At 28.5% G+C, this 10,242-nt stretch overlaps 3 protein-coding genes across 4 annotated transcripts; 1 reads left to right on the top strand and 2 right to left on the bottom strand.

Annotated features, from left to right (window-relative positions):
* Nucleotides 1–290: 290 nt before the first annotated feature.
* On the bottom strand, nt 291–1,798 carry LOC108548905 (protein FAM50 homolog). The gene is given in 4 exon segments (XM_017902039.1): nt 291–431; nt 434–666; nt 758–1,474; nt 1,719–1,798. Coding segments are annotated over 3 exon segments (1,026 nt in total). The 5' UTR covers nt 1,410–1,474; nt 1,719–1,798.
* A 385-nt stretch (nt 1,799–2,183) lies between these two features.
* LOC108548885 (G protein pathway suppressor 2) lies at nt 2,184–3,959 on the top strand. Of its 2 annotated transcripts, none has more exons than XM_017902018.1 (8): nt 2,184–2,369; nt 2,440–2,656; nt 2,728–2,872; nt 2,947–3,049; nt 3,131–3,184; nt 3,292–3,450; nt 3,540–3,664; nt 3,734–3,959. In XM_017902018.1, exons 1-8 carry the CDS (start codon nt 2,273–2,275, stop codon nt 3,902–3,904), a joined length of 1,071 nt encoding a protein of 356 aa, XP_017757507.1. In that variant the 5' UTR covers nt 2,184–2,272; the 3' UTR covers nt 3,905–3,959. The 2 variants fall into 2 exon arrangements, with proteins under 2 accessions (XP_017757507.1, XP_017757506.1); XM_017902017.1 differs by having other exon boundaries at nt 2,935–3,049; nt 3,734–3,956.
* Nucleotides 3,960–4,454: 495 nt separating this feature from the next.
* Nucleotides 4,455–9,273, bottom strand: spn-E (tudor domain containing 9 protein spindle E). The gene is made up of 9 exons (XM_017901961.1): nt 9,120–9,273; nt 8,765–9,059; nt 8,228–8,685; nt 7,773–8,142; nt 7,536–7,702; nt 6,278–7,468; nt 5,078–6,217; nt 4,677–5,008; nt 4,455–4,593 (listed from the first exon to the last, which is right to left on the bottom strand). The coding sequence occupies exons 1-9, from the start codon at nt 9,264–9,266 to the stop codon at nt 4,455–4,457; spliced, it is 4,239 nt and encodes a 1,412-aa protein (XP_017757450.1). The 5' UTR covers nt 9,267–9,273.
* Nucleotides 9,274–10,242: the final 969 nt, after the last annotated feature.

The raw sequence follows: 10,242 nt of genomic DNA, 5'->3' as shown, positions 1-10,242 counted from the left end.
TATATGAAATATCTTTATGAAATTTCAGTGCGTTATTTGAAATATACAGGATAAATAATGTTCAGCTTATAATTTAAGCAATGCCTATTTTTATTTTATAATTAAAAAACTGAAAAATAAAAATTTCAGTTGACTGTAATTAAATATATATTAATATTTTTTAAATATTATGATACTATGATACTTGTAACAAAATTAATAATGCTTTAAAATAACAACTTCCCTTTAGTGAACACAATATGCATTGATAATTTTATTATACAATTATTTCCTATACAATTTACCTTTCATTAAATTTTATCTTTCTTCCTATTTTTATCTGATACTGTATATTTGTCATAACTTTTTGTTGGATCAAAAGGTTCCCATCTACTAGCGGGAAATATATGTTTATTTCTTTCATACCAAGACCTGAAATTAAGTATAATTAATCTTTGCCTGATCAAAAATTAACCAATTTTTTATTTTTACAATGTTTCACATGGATGTAGTCTGTTTATAATAAATTTACCTTTGTTACAATAAAATCATAAAATGTATAATGATGTGGCAAAATAAGATCTTCTTTAACATACATTAACTGGTCAGCCATAACTGTTTTAAGTTCACTGAATTCACGTCTTAAAACTTCTAGACATCTCTGAAGAAGTTGATAAATAGAATTACCTACCAACAGTGCGAACTAATAACAATTAGTATAAAATTATTCTTCTAATTAAAAAGAAAATTGTACTTGCGATAATAATTAAACCTTTACCTTTTTTCATAATAACACTTCTTCTGTGCCCAGAACCATCCCAATAGCTAAAAGTAATTTCAATCTCTTCTTCTTTTAGTGCATTTTGTTTTCTAGCCCACTCTTGTCTTAATTCTTCTCTTAATCTGTTTTCTTCTTCTTCTCTTTCTCTGTCAGGTAGGAAGCTTGTATCCACATCTGGATTCTTTTTAATTTTTTTCACTACTGGTCCAATATCTTCATCTTTCAATGTATCTGATTTTAATTCTGTTTCCTCTTCAGAAAGTTCTATATCATCTTCATCTAAATTAAAAGATAGAGCTTGTATTTGTTTTTTTTGCTTATTTTTTTCAGCTTGTTTTGCAGCAAGTGCCCTTTCTTTTTCCTGTTCTTTTTCACGTTCCTTTTGTGCTAATTTTCTTTCCCGTTCTTTTACTATATTTTCTTGTTTTGCTTTCATTTCATTTAAGGTAACTAAACCAATAGTAGATGTTTTTAACTGCTGTTCAACAGCATTGTAGTGTGTTGCAAATTTGTTCTCTATGTTATGAATTTTTAGGTCATCTTCTATTTTCTTTTTTCTTAATTCTATTTCTTGCTGAGCAATTTCTCTCTTTTTCATTAGTTGCATTGCTCTACCAGCTTCACTGGCAGCTCCCTTATAATGTGCCATATTTCCTAGTAACGTATTTTAGACCAATAATTCTTAAAAATCTTTGTACTTGTTTGGGCTAAATGCTATAAAAAGTCATCACATCAAAGTTATAAATTACATGATCATTAACCTCAGCTAAAGTTAGTTTTTAAAGTAAAAATAAAATGAAGAGATCACACATAAAAATATGTACAGCGTATGTTTGGAATCTTAAATATTTGTAGCTATAATTATAATATAAATACAATAATTTTTATTGTAAAATAAAGATAACAGAGTTGAAATCACAGATTATACTTATTTAATAACAAAAAGTATATAACTTACCAAATATTGTGTATTTATTGCTAATATTATTAATTGTAATTAATGTACATTTTATAATACAAATATTTTTCAGTAATTTCAATAACAAAAATAGAGAAACACGAAAACAACTCTATATTTGCTTCTATAAATTTTAACTTGAACCATAAATATGATGTAACATAGATTTTGACACTCAGTATATCTTTGTGTCACGAATTTTTAGCATAAACAAAGTACAAATTTCACAAAATTGTGAAACTTCGTGTTATATAAAAAATTAGATTTATTACCTTTTTAAGGATTAAATGGTTTAATAATGGTTTAATCTAACCATTAAATAACACAAGAATTATAATGAGACTCTAGAATTTTAAATATTTTTTAAAGATTGGTATTACAGTTCATGAAACAGAAAGTTTCGTACGATGTTTAGATCTATACTATGTATCATTTGTGACCAAATTGTCTATATCATGTGTAATGATGTATACAAAAAATTCGTCTTGACAGAATCTATTGTGATATTGTAACAAATTTGTGTTGTTTTAAGATTTGGAACATATTAATTAATAATGCCGGCGGTAATTGTGGGTCCTCCTCAACGTAGCGAACAAATGTGGCAAGCATTGAAGACCCATATTACAAGAGAAAGACAACGAAAAAAACAAGGTAACCTTCTTTACGAGAAATTTTTATTAAATTTTTATTCTTCTTCCAAATTTTTATCGCAAATATGTAGAACAAGAAGCAGATGCAGAAGAAGAACGACAAAGGAAAGAAAGAGAACGCCAACAAAAACAAGATGTAATGACTTTAGGAGAAACTAGAGAACAAATATCTAATCTTGAAAATGAACTTTCACAACTGAAAGATGAAAAACATCAATTATTCTTGCAATTAAAGAAAGTTTTAAATGAAGATGATAATAGAAGACGACAATTAATTAAAGAATCAAAGTTTGTACTATATATCTTAAGATACATATAGTTTGTATGATATGCTATAATTAAATATTTGTCTTATATAGTGTAGGCCCAGAAGTTTTAACAGCAGTAGGATATCCTGGAACAAGTTCTAGAGTAGTTCATCCACAATTGTTCCTTCCATTACCACGAAGCAGCAGTCCACTTTATAAAGTAGCTGTTGCACCAACGCATACTTTACTACCAACTGTAAGTGAATGAAGCTTATTTATTCCTAAAAAATTAAATTACTTTATTGGTCCTGTTTTTAGGGGCCATTAAAGAGAACACATAGTCCTTCGCCACCTCCAACAGCTTCACCATATCATGCTGGTTATGGATATAAACCTACACCATCAATACCAAGTTACAATCCTCCACCTTCCAGTAAGTATATCAAAATACTACAAAAGATATATGAGAAATAAGAAAAGAGGATATTAAACGTAGATATTTGTGCTTGTATAGAATCTGAGGAAGCAGCTAGAAGATCTGGCGATTCCAGAGCTGTTCTATGGAACAGTGAGTGAATAAACCTTCTTTAATTTTCATTTTCTTTATTTACAATGTCATTAACAACAGATTCGTGCTTCACATCCTTAACTTTGTCATTATGCATTTTTTTACAGAGAATAATCAATATTCTACGTCCAATTTTTATTCAGCCCCTACTGGTCAAAGTGTTTATAGTTACTCTGCACCAACCTCGCAACCGTCCCGAGAACCCGAACCAACTAAATCTGTATATCTTACGGCCAACAGAGCAACATTATCAACACACCAGACTGGTATATTAATATTTGTATAAATATTTTATTTTAATTAATCTAAAATTATATAAATTGATAAAGACATTGCAATGTTTTCCATTTATTAGCATATGTTACAAATTTGCATTCATTGGATCACAAAGGTGCTTATGCAGAAGATAAATTTTATTCAAGACCAAATAGTCATGTTACTATTCATGGTGGAGCAATTCCCATTCAACAACCTCCACAGGTTTTTTATATTTAAATATTACTATATTCACATAGTAATACATTGTATTTACAAGAAATTTAATAACAGGGTGCAAAAACTGGAGGAATAACATCAGGATATCCAGTAAGGGCACCTCAACCACCGCCAGCACCATATCCACCACCACCAGGTACCTATGTTAGTGCCTCTGGTGCTAATGTTCCTGGACGATTATTATACACTCAACCTGGTGCACGTTATCTTCAACGAGAAGTTTAGGATATTGGTCACAAATGCTTAAATTAAGGTATCTCATTGTATTAATTGTATGTTTTACAGTCACTATCATATATCAGTTTGAAAATATTTATCAATCTCATAAAAAAATGATAAAATACAATGTGTTTCATATGTCGTTAACTAAACGCCATATTGCGTCTAAAATGTATAAATACAAGATTTGTAGATATGTTTGGAACAGTAGATGTAATACTTTTATTTATATATTAAAAAATTTTATATTAAAAAATTTTTTACAAAAATACAATACAAAACGTAATTGTAGAAGTGAATATCAGTAATCACTTTGTGACATTATAAAAAATAGTGAAGTCATTATGTTTTTTAAATATAGAACATAAAACAAGAATATGTTGTTTTATCATAACAAAATAACTGAATTACTAAGAAAACATAAACATATAACAAAAAATGTTTTATACGAGATAAGGTCAATATAGTATTAATATTTCTAATCTCCCTATTACATAAAAAATATATAGTAAATAATATTAATAATATCACTATATATGTTTTATTACGTTATGGTTTAAAGTTTAATTCCTAATGTATCTTCATTTTGCCTATGTTTTAATGTATACAAATGTCTTCGAAGCTCAAATATATCGCTTAATACAACGTTACACAATTTGCATGGAATATTCGTATTTTCAGGTTTCCTAGGATCTCTATAATATTAAAAGAAGATATATATATGAATTAATTAAAATGAATCAGTAAAAGTTTAGAGGTGTGTTAATAATTTACTTACTCAATTGATAATTCTCGCAATTTCATCACATGTTCTGTAATTTCCTGCAGTTCAGATGTTTCTTCTAATTCTAATGCATTATGTAATCTATATATACTCGTAATAATAGATGGCTTATTAGAATGAAGTAATAAATTTTTATCATACAAATTCCACTTATCAAAATCTTTAATTAATTCAGGAGTCTGAACTTTTCTTTCTTTCTCAATTAAATTTAACAATGCATTTTTTATTCTGTTTTGACAGATAATAAATTCTTCCATATTATTACTACCTTCAGATTGGTGATTAATTTGCATTCCAAAATTCATCCAGTGACGCAATCTGTTTATCTGACAAATAAATAAAAAAATAAACAAAACAGACTTAAATCAAAAAAATATTTTGGACAATATACCTACAAATTGCAAGTCAGTTATAGTAATTTCAACATCAAAGTGAATTTCTATATCATGTTCTGGGAAAAGACTTCTTTTAGTTACAGGATCAAAACCTAAACCACACAATGCACCAGTGTAATAAGTTCCAAAATTATTGCGTCGTAATTCCATGTATGGTGTAAAAATTAATGTAAGTAAAACAGTTAATCCAGGAATACGTGGCATTAATGTTGTATTATATAATGTTAAATTATGACCACGTACACTTTGAGATACAGATCCTGCCACTAATAGTCGTTGAGAAAAATCTTCAGGGTCGGTATCTAGGAGAACAGAGTTTACCGAATTTGAAACCATATTCACTTTTTTATCTCTACCAGCTACAACAAGATGAGTTAATTCAAGTTCTAGAGGTGAAAATGGACCCCGTAAATTTACTGTTGTACAGCATTCGGTAACTGCAGGTGGATTTGGATAAATATCTGGTATATAATCTTGATTGTACTGTAACTTTTCATAGTGATAACATTGTTCATCTGATAAATCTGATTGTTGTAGTCTTAAATTATGATTGAAGCGTGAAAAATAGTTTTCCTCCTTTTTTATTGCCAATCTTTTTTCAATGAGACATTGATTTATACTAATTTCTTCTCCTGTTTCATTTTTATGCATCAATTCTATCATAACTATGCTATTGACAACAGAATAAATATCACCAATGAGTTGACCAGGTTTGTTAATTAAGGTCCAAAATAAATCACATGCAGCTTGTGACCAATCATCAGTGAAATTATGTATTCCTGATGGTTCAATATTCGCTAATTTGCATTCAAAAGCTAATGCAGGAACATCGGAGATATCACAATCGTAGTTTAGACGTTTTAAGTCACATAACCGACACTCGCTTGAATAACCATAATCAATGAAAAATACTTGCACTAATATTTCTGGTAATGTTATATGGCCTAATACTACTGCCCGGAAATATGCTTTTAAATTATTTTCTTCATATGGTGCAATTACAAGTGTACCAGTATCTGGAATTACTTTTAATGTCTCCGATTGATTTTTTATCTTTTCAATAGTCGATTTTATTTTATGTAGTCTTTTTGTAGATGTAGAACTACGTATTTGTGCCCAAAAACAACCAGGATTTTTTATCTGAAAAATATAAATCATTGTTTATTTATATTAGTTTGTAATTTTATGAAAAATACGTACATTTTGTATTAGCAAAGGAATGCGGGTTATTCGTAAACCTGGCAATTCAGATTTAATTTTGCTTTTTATTAAATTTTCGGGTGTAAAAAAGACTTTCTTCTGTAAGTTCAATTTTTCTGCTCGCTGACAGGCTGTATCTTCATTTAAAATAGGTATCTCTATAGGAATATTACACTGTCTCATTCTAATTGCTTTATAGACAGAAGAAGATATTTTTCTTGGTATATTATTACATTGTTTTTTAGATTCTCTTTCAATAAATTGAATATAAATACGAGAAGAAGCATCAAAAGACACATTCATTTTGTCAGTGATAGTTGTCAGATTATCCTTAAAAATATCTTGTATCCTACGAGCATATAAAAGTCCAGGTTGTTTCAAAGGCCATCCTTGTAAGTATACTGTATTTAATGGATCTAAACCACCTAATAATTTCACATCAGCATGTTCTTTCAATTGTTTTTCTGATTCTGATCCATATTTAACAAAATAATTGGGATAAAATGCACCAGCGATTGCAATTTTTAAAACAATCGGTCGTTCTTCTTCTTTCCAAACAACTTTATTAATTCCAGCACTTTCTTGTATACCTAATCTTTCCAATCTAGTAGTTAATTCTGTTACTAGAGCTTTAATTTCACGTAATACTCTAATCTGTACAAAATTTCTCATTGCCCATTTTTTTTCTTCCGCATCATTATTTAATCGCCGATTAACTTTTTCGGTTATCCATACTTTATATACATTCATGAAAGCTACACAGTCACTACAAGAATTGGCTGCCCAACTAAGCCTAACATTATAAGCTAACAACTTTTGTTGAAACGGATTATTAAATACATCTTTTACTGACAAACTAGCTGCGATAATTATTGTATCTTTTAAAACACTAAAAATATGCCCTAACATTATTAATTTCGATAGCTGAATATTCAGTGGTAAGTTGGCCATAACTCGACCAAGGTCTGTTAGTTCTCCATCAAAAGGTTGTATTTCATTGAACTTATTTGTTAATGCCCCTACTTCCTTTAACATTAATATTGTTCTTTCTAAGTTTCCAAGATCAGGTGGGTCCAAGGAAAGTGCTAAAATAGCTTTAGGTTCTCCCATGTCTAACAACTTTGCTTTGAGAACCAGATTTTCCAATGGAGCTCTTAATATTTCAGGCAATACTTCTTGTGGCAAAATATCCTGTAATTTTTGTAAATATTTCATTTCACATTAACATAGTTACATGAAAATGACTAACAAAATTTACCTTATAAAATGCTTGTGGTACTAATCTATATACTCTACCATCCATTACCCGTCCTGCACGACCAGCTCTTTGGTCGCAATTTACTTTACTCGCCCACCTTAATTCTAAGCACTGAAAATTCGTTTGTGGATCCATAATAAGCTGCTTTGTTAAGCAGAAGTCAATTACTAAACAGAATATGAAATCGGAGATTACTTTATATAAAGTATTTTTGTTATTGTAATTAAACAAACAAACCATATTTTACATCAGGAACAGTAATACTGCTTTCGGCAATATTTGTAGATAGGATAACGCGACGATAACCATAAGGTGGTTTTTGAAAAATTCGCTGCTGCTCTTCACTTGTAATTGATGAATGTAATATTACTATGTCCCACTTGGATTGTTCATGTTTGGGCAAAGACAACAGACTATTCATTTCTTCAATTTCATGAATTCCTGGCAAAAATATGAGAAGCACATGTCTGTCATAAACATTTGTTTTTGGATCATAATTTACATCATCAGCTTTCATATCAACTTCATCAAGAACTTTCATAAGGTTAACACAAAACTCTATCATTCTTCTCGTAACACTTGGTTTCATAGCAGAAACTTCAGGTATCTAAAATAAATATAATGTAATAAATACACCCAAATACATTAAATATTAAATACTATCATGTTTAATAACTATATAAAGTATTTACTGGTCCCAGTGCACCCATTTGACAAAGATAATAGATACCAACATTAAAATATGTTTTCTTTGAAATATCAATAACAGGTGCAGGAACAAGTTCATTTCCCACAGGTGAAGAAAAATATTTAGCAAACTTTTCTACTTCAAATGTAGCAGACATTAAAATAACTTTTACTGAACGTGAATTTGTATGTAATAACTTCCGAACAACAAGTAAAAGAAAATCCATATCTTGGTCTCTTTCATGTACTTCATCAAGTATAACATGTGTATAGTCCAACATATTTTTACTATTTATCAATTTATGTAAAAGTACTCCAGTAGTACAATATGTCAAACGTGTATCTTTACACACATGATTTATTAGACCAACTTGATATCCAACAAGAGTACCCAGTGGCCAATTTCTTTCTGCACTCACACGTTTTGCAATACTTATAGCAGCAATTCTTCTAGGCTGTGTAACTATAAAATGCAATTGTACGTACTACAAGGAATTCTATATAAATTAAAACATATGTTATTTCAAGTATAATAAAATTACCTATAATATTGCAATGAAGTCTTTTTTGATAAGAATTATCTAAAATAAATTGTGGTACTTGTGTAGTTTTACCACAACCTGTTGGACCTTGAATTACTACAACTGAATTAGTTTCAATCATAGACACTATTTGATTTTTTTTGGAATTAATTATTAAATTAGATTTTGCATGCTGAGCAAATGGATATGTTTCGTAAATATTTAATGTTTTTTCATTTTGAATATCTTGTATGGCACTTCCTTGTGATACAGTTTCAAAGTCGTTTTGTTTATTTGCATCATAATAATTAGAAGACTAAAAATATAATACATTAAATAGAATTCCAAATAATATTTAAATTGAAAATTACTGTACCTGTAAAAGTTCAGCTTCTTCTTTTCGTATATATTCTAATGCATAATCTGTTCCTTTTGTTGTGCTACTTGTACTTATATTTAATTGTATATCTAATAATGACATGTTTTCGGGTATATTTTTTCGACTTGTTGGCCCAGCAAGCATTTTTCTATGAAATGTATCTTCCAAACTAAATATTTTTAATGCATCCATTTTATATCATAAATTTCACGTACAGTAATTATTTATATTTATTATTCATCAACCTATAAGTATATTTTTGTGAAATATAAACGTATGTACAATTAGTAGCATATATACTTAACATTTAATTTCTTTTATTTATATTTTCTTTCTTCACTGTTCGTAATTGCTATATTACATTTTGTATATATGATAATACACTTCTCTGGCACGCGGAAGATGAATTTGAATTGTTTAAAGTTATCGAAAGAATCCAATGACAATTTATGCACACTTCAAAAGCGAAAGAAACTTATGAATTTTTTTAAATAACAAATCACAATATTGCAATGATATTTTTATTTAGTTTGAATTCTTTGGTTATTCACAACTACACATGCAGCCGGCTGATAAAATTAAGCAAATAAATATCTTATTAACATGAAAATTATAGTATCATTCGATGCTCAATCAGAAGACAATTATAATATAATAACATAACAAATATGCAAAAATAATTAAGAATTTGTTGAATCTCATTAATTATTATACTTTATCTACAAAAATGGATCTCATACACTATATGTATAATAATAACCATAAAAAAATAGTTATGGCGATTTAAAATACATAATCTACATAAGCGAACTGTTTTGTTGGGAACAATGGAAATTTTAACCAATAGGTGAAATTTAAATAAAATATTGTTATATTCTTTATTTGCTAAACATAAATGAATTTGTTGTAACTTGAAAATGTATTTAGATTATTAACTTGCATAAATTAATAATAAATTAAAGTAAGGGTACATTTTCTTATTTCGACGTCCCTGGAAAATATAGCGGTACTTTTACAGATGCAGAGAATTGAAAGTTTAAGGAGTAATACAGATGTACATTGTGATACGCAATGTAATTTAAGCATTTTAAGTTTCTAGATTAGTTCTTTATAACAAAAT

Source organism: Eufriesea mexicana, unplaced genomic scaffold, assembly GCF_001483705.2.
Source record: "Eufriesea mexicana isolate 0111107269 unplaced genomic scaffold, ASM148370v2 scaffold1653, whole genome shotgun sequence".
Lineage (NCBI taxonomy): Eukaryota > Metazoa > Arthropoda > Insecta > Hymenoptera > Apidae > Eufriesea > Eufriesea mexicana.
This window is presented reverse-complemented; position numbering and strand designations above follow the sequence as displayed.

What these genes read in the sequence shown, in the direction of transcription:
- LOC108548885 (XM_017902017.1), top strand. Translation starts at nt 2,273, where the DNA reads ATGCCGGCGGTAATTGTGGGTCCTCCTCAACGTAGCGAACAAATGTGG. An exon ending in CAATTAATTAAAGAATCAAA is followed by an intron (nt 2,657 to 2,727) that starts GTTTGTACTATA and finishes TGTCTTATATAG; the next exon opens with TGTAGGCCCAGAAGTTTTAA. An exon ending in CCATTCAACAACCTCCACAG is followed by an intron (nt 3,665 to 3,733) that starts GTTTTTTATATT and finishes ATTTAATAACAG; the next exon opens with GGTGCAAAAACTGGAGGAAT.
- spn-E (XM_017901961.1), bottom strand. Translation starts at nt 9,266, where the DNA reads ATGCTTGCTGGGCCAACAAGTCGAAAAAATATACCCGAAAACATGTCA. An exon ending in AAATGGGTGCACTGGGACCA is followed by an intron (nt 8,143 to 8,227) that starts GTAAATACTTTA and finishes TATTTATTTTAG; the next exon opens with ATACCTGAAGTTTCTGCTAT. An exon ending in CTATAACTGACTTGCAATTT is followed by an intron (nt 5,009 to 5,077) that starts GTAGGTATATTG and finishes TTTATTTGTCAG; the next exon opens with ATAAACAGATTGCGTCACTG.